Raw genomic sequence first — 12,595 nt, forward strand, 5'->3', positions numbered from 1 at the left:
ACAGTTTGCTGTTTATTTCGTGTTCAGCATCAAATTAATGACAGATTTGTACAAATTTCGATTTAATTTTTTTGTATAGCTTAGTCAGGGAAAATTTCATGTAGGTACATTTCACTCAAAACAGAAAAAAAGTCACCTGACTCGTACATTTTAATAACATTTTTTACATACTTCTTGAATAATCGTAACTAAGGTTTCACCAAACAGCGTATCTCTTTGAGGGAAAATTTTACTGGAATAAGCTTTTTTCCTTTTTATTGACATTTTCAGTTCTCCAGAATTTTAACGCACGTTGGCTACATTTCCAACTTTCTGTCTAAATTTTTTTAGGTTGTTTGAAGTCCTAATGTATCAGTCAATGCTACTAGGAAGGTTAAATTCTCACAATTTATTGAATTTCCTTGCCTTTAGGTGTAACGTCTGGAATCCATAACATTGCAGAGTCTGAATGAAATCAGACGCGGATCCAGCAATTCGGCAACATCGAGTTTCCTCCATTTAAACCTATGTTAAATAATCGATTCTTGTGGGAGCACCTGGCTCCTCTAAGAATCGAGACATTTCCATAGGTTTAAATGGAGAAAAACAATGTTGCCAATTTGCTGGATCCGCCAATGGATGAAATAAAGTCCTTTGGGAGCCCGGTAACAAGCATAACAATATGCCCCACGGTACAGTGCTGGGTACCCCGTCGAATTAATCATGCAAAAGGAGACTGACTGGCCGCGAATTGCGGATCCGCATAGTGCTATAAATCAATACGGTTCTAAACTGAACTGAAGTGAAAATAGCTCTACAAGTCGCTGCAGCACTGGTAATACACACAGTTTGACGGTTAAACGGCAAAAACGCGTATACCGTTTGCGATGATGCAAATCCTCCGTCCTCATTTTATTTCCTTGGAGGAGAACTATTGCAGATACTTTCTAATATTACACCAAAAAACAAGTTTGTTTTACAAACGTTCTGTTTTAATTTTCAAGAAAAAAATGTTTAGGAAAAAAATTAATTTTCAATAACTTTATTAAACAACTCGGAAATTTTCAATTTCTGTAAAGCTTTTTTAAACGTGTGTTTTTTTGTATGTTTGATTTTAAAAATAAGAGCATTAAAATATTTTAAATTCTTTCTGAATAATTCATCTTTAAAACCACTGTCAAAGTATGAAAAAGAATAGATAGTTTGAAAAATAAATCGAAGAGCTTGGAGAACAAGGCGTTTAAGTAGAGTTTTTGTTATTTCAAGAAACACGCGTTTCAGAGTTCAAAATTACATGTAACCTTATGGCGGTAAAAATAACTTCTAACTCACTTTTTGATGCCCAAAAAATAGATTTTAGCAGTGAATTTTTCTCAGAATATTTTCCAAGACCACCCAACTCTAATATCTCAGTTTTCCAAAAACTGCACTCATGCGCCTTGTCCTCTAGCCACTCAATTTCGTCGCTATTTTAACGAAAAAGTGAAGCTCGATTTCAACGTGAGCTGTTTTCTTCGTATAACTCTATACTTTTCGGCACTGAAAAGAAAAAATGGTAAATTTTACCATACCTTGGCACAGTGATCTGAGTATGGTAATAAACACCAGACTATATGGTAGCATTTACCATGTTGTATCAGCAGTCATGCTGTATCAGTGGTCAGTATCAGCAGAGTTCTAGTAAATACTATTATAATTCTGGTTATTTTCACTAAATAGTATCACTGTGTAAAATATCAAGTAGACTTTTAGTAGATAGTAGCATGCTATTTTTTCAGTGGGGGCTTATCAGAAAATACAGATATGCCCTTACGTTAAAAAAGCGTCGAATTATGACAGGAAGTCTGCAACAGCGCGAATGGAGTTACGCGTTTTTACGGTTTTAACTTCGATACTCATTGGAAGTATTGAGAATTGCAGTGGCTACGAAGGCATAGAGCCAAGCTGATCCTCTAGGAACAAGAAACGCCGTCAATCAATTGCGATGCCGGTAATTTGCAAATTGTTTACCGAGCCTAATTATTGCTCCGCCCCTGCCTCGGTAATCCCTGCCATTATCGTCGCCTCTCTCACGTAAGGACGTATCTCAATTTCCACGTGAACTCTGTGTTCCGTTTAACTCTATGCTTTTCGGGGCTCATGTGGAGATAGATATGTGCCCTTAAGTCGCCAGAATAGCGACGTTATGCCCGTCGGCTTGGCCGTCTTGTGCGTTCCCACTCGGCACACAGTGGAGCGAATCAATAGAAGAGGTCGGACAAAATTTGGAAATTTTGAACACTTATAACTCCTTTTATGCAAAAAGTTGAGGTTCCAAATGAGGTTCCATTGGTTTCCTCGGGGATTTCTCTTCCAGGACCACTCTATAACATTTAAAATGTGATGAATTAAGCATCAAAATTTGCAGATTTAGTATACAATTTCATGTCCGACCTCTCTAATTGACTCGATCCACTGTGCGGCACTTGCATATTATCATCAAGTCAGTGCACAATCTGACCACTGTCCATTTATCCACTAATATTCTCATCCGAATCTCCTTCCCTGTGTTTTGGCAGACTGATTTCCCCTATTCCGCCATTTTTGAAGAGTTATGAGAGTAATTACAGTGCATTTTTCCACTGTGAACAACTGACTAGGCATATTTTTTTTAACAGCATTTCGATGGCCACAGTATGCGGAACCACGTATCTCCATTGCGGTGTTCCAAAATTTCCGCTCGTATATTATTTTATTTACGAAAAAAAAAAAACAAGGCAACTTCATAACTTGAAATTGACACAGAATATTCTGCCATCAGATGAGAAAAATGGATGACGTTTTCAAAAAATTACGTTGACTAGTTTTCCTGAGAAAGCATGAAGTATGCAATAATGTTACAAACGGACGTACGTGGTTTCGAGCGTTGCTTATCGATCTGGAAAGTTGATTTTCAACCATACGCTGAGGGAAAAAGCCCGGTCATATGAATCGGCGTCTAAAAGCACGGTGAAAACTACGGTGTTCGATATTGGCCATATTACTTAGTTCATATGATCGTGCTCTCGAGTCTAGAAACCGAATCCTCGATTTATGCGACCGAGCTTCTCAACCAAACAGAACCTGCATGAACTGAGGATACGGTTATATCCTAAATAAGTCGAGAGTAACTGAAAAAAAGTCGGTAGAACCGGACATTTTGGGTGATATGGAACCTAATTTAGTTCGGTACGCTCAACCGTATTTCGATTTGCTCAATTTAACTATTCGATCGCGTCTTGGGTGAATATAGCGAAGCGAAAGGCAAATTATCTGCGATACTTCACTCAGGAGTACTTTCGGAGTTATTTCAATGATTCTAGTCCCTGACATATTATATCGTGATGTAATAAAATGCTGGAAAATTCTGAAGAAATATCCCATAATCCAGAAACTACTAATGAGGGGCTTGGAAGACAAGGCGAATAAGTGTAATCGTTGCAAAAATTGAGGTATTAATGATTTCAAGTAAAAACTAGTCTGAATAATGAATATTCTGTGAAAAATTTTCTCACACATTCCAATTTTTAAGCATAAAAAAGTCAGTTTGAACCTTCTTTCCGTCGTAAGGATCCATGTGATTTCGAAACTTTAAACACGTATCTCACGAAATCGCAATTCCTGTACTTATGCACCGTGTCCTTCAAGCCCCTCAGATCATAGTTCGACTATCGAATCGTTCTCCCAAGTGCTGAAACCACCACAAGCTCCTGAGCCACGACAGCCGATGTCGACTGCTTAATTCGCCAAAACCATGACCCTCTGCTTCGCCACAATGGCCGAGCTGTAAACTCTCAAGCGGGACGTCTAAACATAACCTAATTTCGTTGATTGATGGTTATTCTCCTGTGGAAACTTATTCCCGCAGAAACCAACACCTACCATACAGCCGAAAATATCCCGGACGTCCGCGCGTTAGAAAGCTATTCAGAGTTGTCTTACTCATGAATTGTAACACGACGCATAAGCAAGCCCATAATTCCCTAGATTCATGACGGGTGCTGACAGATCTTTCAGTAAAATTTCAAATTTCACTTACATGTGTAAGAGCAAGTACTGTTTATCCGACTTCCGAGACATTAATTGGGGTGGCACGAGAAAGAAAGACTATTTAATCATTGTGACTGGGCTCATTATTCGCATCTTAACGCGGTTAAGACTGCCAAGAGCCGTGATAGTTCTTGCCCGATATCGATGTGAAGCCTGAGGCCCGTATTTATAGTTGTTCCGTAAACAGCTCTCTTCCTTAGGAGGGCCCCATATGGTTTACAATGTTATATTGGAGGCCCTCAGAATTGTATTATCAAAAGTATAATGCATGCGATCCTCGAATAATACCCACCTGAAGAAACCCGACCTAAAAAATTCCCCTACCTTAAAAACTTTAAAGTGCGCAATATTTCTTTTTTATATTTTATATTTTTTGAAAATCTTTGTAATCCCTCGCAAGGATCTAGTTCCAAAGTTATACCTATTTATTTTACTCGATGCTTGCATAAATCGTCCTTTTTATGAAGGTATGAGGTATGAACCCTCTATGACATGAATTAATTTTGGATTCCAGCTTCTGAGGGACACTAATCTATTTCGTACCTTGCATAAAGCACATGGGGTACATAATTTTTCTCTAAATTTTAAATATTTGAGCATCAGTTATTCAAAAAGAGAAAAAATTAATGAAAATTTGAAAAATCATGCCACAGAGGAAAGATTCAATTTTTAAAAACCCAAAATTACGTTGTTACGAATTTGTAACGCTATGCCACAGAGGGTGAAAGGCATCATTGATCACAATCTAACGAATACGGGGTTTTTCGAAAAAAAAGAAGGAACAACTATGAATTCGGTTCTCAGATTCTGCCTCAATAAGAAATAAAATCATCGTTTTATTTTCCTAATTTCAGCATACTTAACGTTTTTTTAAAATTCTGCATTTTTTTTAGATTTTGCAAATTTTCATTACTTTGTGCTCTTTTTGAATAACTGATTCTCAAAAACTAAAACAAGTTATTAGAATCCCATTCGATTTCACTTTTTCTGCTTTTCAGCCTTTATTATTTGAGCGTGGCCTCCGCTCCATTTACCACGTAATCCAAATGGTCACAACTCATAACGACGACGCTCTTATGCTGGAAAATTATTTTTCATGATAGGTATGCCATTATTTGCACCAAAAAAAGAAAAAAACTAGTCCGCACGACTTGTCATCAATGGTTACGCTGAAACAATAAAACTTGTTTGAATGTCAAGATCAGGGGACACCCGCCAATCCCGCCTTGCGCAAGCGTGACCCTTTCGCCCGCCTCAATCGTTCTCGGAAAACAATTCATCTCTTTTAACTTGACGACCACATATATATATCGCAAACGTCATATTCAATCGCCGCACGCCTTTAGTTTAAGTTCTAAGAGATCATACCACCGCCGCCGCCTCTTCCTTTTTCTCTCCCTCCTCATCTCTCTCCTCCTCCTCCTCCTCCTCCTCCTCCTTTCTCTCTCCCCGTTCTCAATCTTAAGTTTTATTGCTTGAAAGCTCAGCGAGTGATTTAGCTGCATTCGCAGCAATTGACGATGCTCCTATTAAAACCATTGCCTATGTAGAGTCAGTCGTATGAATCACGTATTAAAATTAGTCGGAAAATATTACATTCACGCCGTGTCAGTTAGCCTTCAATGTCTAGTAGAGAGGCAACACAAGTTCCCACGTGGTTAAATAGTTATATTGTCGTGGAATGGCGCGTTCACTCCATACACATTGGAATAGCTTTTTACTATACTTTAACGGCATGTCAGTTCGCCTTCAATTTTTAATGTAGGCAACACAAGCTCCTACGTGGTCAAATAGTGGTATCATCGTTAAATGGCCCTATCAATCGTAGCACATTCCAAAAATAGCTTTTACTAAGAGAGAAGAGATTACATTAACGCCGTGTCAGTTTGCCTTCAATTTTTAGAGTAGGCAAAGAGAGCTCCCGCACGTGGTCGAATAGTTGTATCACTGTGAAATGGCAATTTCAATCGTGAAACACTTAAACATAGCTTTTTACCTCAAAAGAGCATAGTGTTATTTTGACCACATTTTCTGTTAATGGAAATTCACGACCAATATAAGTGTGTGGAGAAAGTTTGTTGAAACGTAGACAAGTTATGAAAGTCTTAAAGATGGTTTTTTGTTGACAGGCATCCTTCAGCGATCCTCGGTGAGCGTGGGCCAAGTGAAGATTCAAGGAGTAGCCACCTGCATGTTCCTCTGCATGGACGCAGCGGGGACTCTCTACGCAACGGTAAGCTTCAAATTCGTTTAGTAATGTAAAAAGTATCACGATAAATTGAATGAGAAATAATGTACTTAAATTAGCAGTAGGTAAGGTGAATAGAGATTCTGTTTTAACACAGGTTGGTTTTACGAAGTAATTATTTCAACAAGACAAAATATTATTTTCCCAAAGAAAAAAAATTAAAAAAAAAGAAAGAAAAAAGCTCGACCCAATGAACATATTCTTTAATGCTGCGTAAGTACTTTTATTTCCTCCTGAAATAAGTTAAGTAAACTGTCATACTGACCAAGGAGCTGCAGCTTCTTGTCTGAATTTCGTTTAAAGTGATTCGATGGACGCAATATTTTGTGCCAAACGATATACGATATATCGCATCGATTGGTTCCATTTTTTCAGCTACTCGTCATTTTTCTCGAATTTTGAGTTTGCAATTATGTCGTCAGGAGACTGAAGAATTCACTCACCAATTTTGAGAAACAAATTCAACGTAATATACGCATGGTATTTTTCCTCTAAAAAAACCACGCCTTTATTGAGTTGAATTTGTTTGTCAAAATTGGTAAGTGAATTCTTTAGTCTCCTATCAACAGAATTGTGATCTCAAAATTCGAAAAAAAGGAAAAGTAGCTGAGAAAACGGAACTAATCGATGCGATATATCGCATGTAGTTCTGGTACAAAATATAGCGTCCATCAAATTACCATAATCACGGCTCGATAGAGGCTCACTTTGATGGCACAAACTAGCTGTTTTTTCGCTTAAAATATCTTAGTTTTTCACCAAAAATATCGGAGTGGTTCAAAACAGTGACTGTTTCAATCAACTTACACTGTGCTCGAGACGTATTTTTCAACCACGACCCCAATAATTAAGCGATTATAAAATTAGTTATCCACAGTGAGTGGTCGGTGGACATTCAAATGATTGGGTAATCAAACGGCGTCCATCGGCTTTGATTTTCCAGTGATTTTCGGGTCATAAACAAGTCATGTGTGGTGCTGGGCTATGTTGCTAGATTTCTCGGATTTTTCTGTTTTTTATGTCTATAAAAGTTCAGGGAGCACTTTCTCGGTTAGGAATCTTCGTTCCATCATCACAGCTGCTGGAGAATAATCCAAAGCTGTCATTTGTGATAACTGCCGTCACATGCAAACAATTATTTGCTATAAGTAATGTAGAGAAAGCAAGGATTCGGGTGAACCATAAGAGCCTTAGTGTAAGTGGCAGAGGAAGAGTCAGTCTTCCTCTGCCATGACGGATTGCTAAAGAAACCATGAAAGCCTCATAATATTAAGAACGTCTGTTCATTAGAAAAAATGATGGAAACAGCTGTTAAAGTAAAAGGAAGAAATCAATATTGATTATAAAAAAAATCTCCTTCGCCTAATATTTTACTTATGATACTACAGGGATAGAATATGGCGAAAAATGAGAATTCGGCGAATTAGAGGATTAAACAATCTAGAAACAATCAGGAAATGCAGACACTTCAATCAGTAAATATTATAAAACCACGAAAATACTAATTTTCGAAATTATACCGGAAAAAAAAGGATGCTGATTTAACATTATCTGGCTGTGAAGAAGTGTGCGACAACTCAAAAACGCTGATTTAGCAGCCGTAGCAGTTAGTTTTACATCTTGACATTGCTAAAGTAACTGCTGTAGCGCTTAATTCAGCGTTGTGTGAGTTGTCGCACACTTTTTTACATCCAGAATGTTAAATCAGCATCCCTTTTTCTTCGGTGATTGAAATAATCCTCTTTTTACTGATGTTTTAAAAGGAGGATTGTGCATGGTGATACTCACCCATTGTGGCAACAATGTCACGAAGTGCGCCTATGAATGGTGATTTTACGATCTGAGAAGCTTACAAGTGTTGACGAGTCATAAAACAACCTATGTTTGACTTGGGAGACGTTTTATGAAGCGTCACACTGCGCGGGTAATGTCGTTCCGATCCCAATGCGATTACATCTCACCGCAGCGCGCGGCACGGCGTCAGGTGGAATTCCGACCTAATTAATTGAGACTTAGGTCCTGCTTGATGTTTATTTGGCATCCTGTGAATGCTCCTTAGGACCGGCCCTGATTGAGTCGTTGTGAGTTATTTAAACCCCGTGTCAACGTTAAATAAATAGACGTATTACCTGGCTCCATGAGCTGCCTTTTTCTATCAGCTCCCTCAGCCCGATCCCAGGCGTCATCTTTGAAGCCTTAGGTTTCAATGACCGCAGTCTTCACCTGTACGTGATCTATCTGTAATTCCATCTATATATTTAAAATCCTCAAAATACTCGTTTTTCCTGTTCTTTTTTAATAGCTCCTTTCCCAAAAACCGTCTCATCAATGGGATCCGTTTTAATTTCATCTCAGAAAAACGTGTAGGTATTAAATTGGTAATAAAGTAAATCATTGCTGCACTTTTTCAGAATCATATTTCGATGGTTAAAACTCACCAAGTAATAAGATGTATCAGAATGGGACTGTTGCACAATTATTTATTTATTTTTTTTTTTTTTAAACTATTCACGAAATATACGTAAAAAATGATACCTACATGCATTTTCCATCATTCTTTTAAACTACATAATTGCTTTGTATTAAACAAATACCGTGCCAAAAGAATCTGTTGAACAGATTTAGTGACGTCACGTGCAAATGAATCCACTGCGATACGTGCAGTTCATCATGGTTTCATTTGGGCTCCATCTGCTTTTGTCTTATCAGTAATGTAAGTCAAATCGTCCAGTGTAAATCACCACTGTGTATCACTTGTTGATGAACCTGAAGTGGAAGAAGCCGCAGTATGCACAATTGCACAACCCTGCCGTGCTAAGAAAAACGCCGTATGAACATTCGAATGTTGTCAAATTTCTACCGCTAAAACTGTATTTTTAGAATGAAGTAATTCATGGTTTTCCTTCAGGATATTTTCAGGAGCCCTAGGTGAAATGCGAATAAAATTATCTGAAAAATTGGAGGGAAAATACTCATAAGTTTCCCCAAAAATTTGCGTTTTACCAAAGGAATTTTAGCAACACCTGAAGGCTCACACGGCATTTTTACTCAATAATGCAATGCTGTGGGAGAATGCCGTAAATCATCGTATCTAATTTGACGATAACTCTGATACTATATTGAACGCGAGATTTTTGATGAATTTTACTTTTTTTGCTAAAGTAGAGCATTCAACCATCAACCAAAAAACTCTTTTTTCTGAGGAGTTTAAAATAGTTTCTAATCCCGATTAGTTATAAAATTTTTCGCATCTATTCGTAATATACAAGTAAACTTTTCGAAATGCATCGCTGATTCCCCATTGATGTTGGAGACTCTGATGAGCGTGAATCAAGATGCGGCAACCATGCATTGTCTCGCACTGCGAATGTCATACTTGCTCACTTTTCGGCTAACGAGAATGCGCAGTGCTTTATTAATGCAAGTATGCATAAGGCTGGTAGATCAAACCCTACGAGACGAGTGCAGAACTGCAGAAGTTAGAATAATTCTTGACATGGATGAAGATATCAGACATGATAAGGTTTGACTTGACTACAAATTATGCGAACATCAATAAAATCAGTCAAGAGAAAATAAAAGCGCGTGAATCATTAACCATAAGCGCAAATAATGAAATAAATTTCAGGGAAAAGTGAAGGATTCCGAAGTGATTTTCATATTACAGTGATGTTGTGATCAACCTGAGAAAGATTTACAATGAGAGGATATGCAAAAAGAGAGGATCGGAGAGCGAGAGGTGGACGCAATAATTTAGCTGTGTGCTAGATTTGTTTTTTCATGCTGTGTGTATAAAGAATCTCCCGCCGCGTATTTTACCCTAATGCCTACTTTGTTTCATATCGAACGTAATTTCACAAGGGAAAAAAAGTTGAGTAAGGACAGACTTTTGTTCAATGTTTTTCACTGTCATATAAATTGATAATTCTATAATTTTGAGACACCCAAAGAATCGTCAAATTTAAAAAATTCCGCTGTACGTCACTTGTCAATTATAGGCATGAGTTAAAATGAGGAAAAATTATCGGCAAGAATTTTTCTTGTATTTTAGAGATTTTACTTTCTCTTCAAATCTTGAGACGTATTTCTGCTTCAAAAATAATTTCAGTTCTTGAAAAAGTGCTCTTTGAGCTCATTACATGAAGGATGTCGTTCGTAATTCCTGACATCAGGTGCATTCCGTGTCAAATTTTAATGTCATGAAATAAATCCAGCTTAAAATAAAATACTTAAGTGGTTAATATTGACGTACTGTAAAGATCAAAAGATAAATACTGTGGCTGTCTAACTGTGCCGATCAATCGAGCATGGCGAAGAAAATGTGTGTAAAATCAAACCAGGCACTAAAAATTACGGTTTATAAGTATCCAATTTGCTTGTTCTTTTGCTCCCTTCGTAATCTCCTTTATTACAAAAACAGCTTTAACTGCACAAAAAATCCACTGCAATACTTCACATTCATATACTTCACAATAATTCACATTTGTAGTAAATACACAAATACAAGTGTAATATGTGTATAATACATGCATATAGCATTTAAGGCACAATGAGCAATTTTTTTTCCTTCGTAAAATGAGGTTTGGAGCCGTTTTTAAGCTGTTAAATTAGAAGCATTTCCACATAGTCCCTAATTACTCTTAACAATTAGTCTTAAGAAAACAGAGAGCCAACTGGTTTAAAACTATGGAATATCGGGCATTTTTACGGTATTTTTTCCTCCGAGCTTATTTTATCTGTCTCCCAGTCTCTCTAATTCTCTATCTCTCCAACGTAACCCAGGCAAAAAAACGCCTTCAATTCCATTGGCTGCAATTTTGATTACAGTGCAGCATAGTCCACATATCAGTCATTTCATTTATGTTCTCGGCGCCACGCTGATGACGCGCAGCAGCAGCGCTACAACCACTACATCGCAGGCCGGAGGCCGACCCTGTGTACTTGACCATGTGGATCAAACATTTGTAACCAAGTAACCAAAGCTCGGCGCACACCGGGCTCGGAACTCGTGGAGCAGAACATGGCACCAGCTCTCCCATTCGCATTATACTCTATGTACTCTATAGAACTATCTCACCCCTCCTCTTCCTTTGTTGCTTCTTTTCTCGGTGCTTTGCAATAATTACATTTGCGGATTCTGGGTGTGTTGCAGAAAGAATTCAGCGAGAGCTGTGTGTTCAACGAGATGCTGGAGCAGCACCACTACATGACGTACTCGTCGACGAAGCACTCGAACGAGAAGAGGACGCTCTACCTGGCCCTGAACAAGTTCGGGGCTCCGCGGAAAACGCAGCTCAAAACGGGCACGCCGCTGGGGAAGCTGTCCTCGTATACGCAGACCCTCACGCAGCCGGTCGCCGCGGAGGAGGTCGAACAACTCATCCGCAACATGATCAGGGCCTCGCCCGATCATCACGGACTCCGGCACCATCAGCTCTGCCCACCTAGCTCAGCCCAGCAACAACTCCAACAGGTAGGTACCCACCAATAGAACCTGAGACAAGATACCCTCCACATGGCCTCTTGGCGACAGGTCAGAGACAAGAGACCCTCTACTGGCCTCCTAGCGACAGGTGGAATCTTTTACTTTCGGGGTTTCAACAATTCCTTATGGACAATTACTAGGGAGCAACAGTCATCACCATAGTTTCGGCTGTTGACTTACCTACATGGTCCATGATGAGCTTCGGATGACGTCATGAGCCAAACAAGTTTCCGAAACGTCGGCCATTTTCGGCTTGTTTGAAAAATGAAACTGCCAACACGTTGTTGAACATCAACCATGTAGGTAAGTCAACAGTGGAGTGCTGAGTCTCGGAAGTAAAAGCTTCCACAATGGCCAAGATACTAGTGGAGGGGCTCTTGTCTCTGCCTCTTGGCGACAGATGGGAGCTTTTAATTTCAGGGATTGAACAATTCTTTATGGACAATTGGACGTATTTCTACCAAACGGAACTATTTGCATTAAGACATGAGCCTTGAGACCCATAAGAATATCAGCATAACAGGGCTCATGTCAAAATGCACATAGTTCCGTTTGGCAGAAATGCGTCCAATTATAAGGGAGCAACGGTCATCACTCTCTTTTCGGCTGTTGGCCTACCTACATGGTGGATGATGAGCTTCGGGTGACGTCATGAGCCAAACAAGTTTCCCAAACTTCACTTTTCATGTACAATGAGAGTTGAAACCAATCAGAGTTTGGCAATTTTTTCTCATCTGAAGTAAAAGGATTGAGATGATAAAGACGATGCCTGATTGGATTCCTGGATTTGGCGCGAGGGAGTTAAAAAAAAAAAA

The 12,595-nt window shown here is 38.8% G+C and overlaps 1 protein-coding gene across 1 annotated transcript in view; it reads left to right on the forward strand.

Annotated features, from left to right (window-relative positions):
- The window catches only part of bnl (fibroblast growth factor branchless), a 128,751-nt gene that overhangs the window by 112,230 nt on the left and 3,926 nt on the right, over window positions 1–12,595 (forward strand). Inside the window, exons 2-3 of the mRNA XM_072297366.1 lie at window positions 6,177–6,280; window positions 11,448–11,768. Of these exons, the coding sequence (XP_072153467.1) occupies window positions 6,177–6,280; window positions 11,448–11,768 (425 nt within the window). The remainder of the gene's footprint in view (window positions 1–6,176; window positions 6,281–11,447; window positions 11,769–12,595) is intronic.

This window comes from Bemisia tabaci, chromosome 2 (genome assembly GCF_918797505.1).
Source record: "Bemisia tabaci chromosome 2, PGI_BMITA_v3".
Classification (NCBI taxonomy): domain Eukaryota; kingdom Metazoa; phylum Arthropoda; class Insecta; order Hemiptera; family Aleyrodidae; genus Bemisia; species Bemisia tabaci.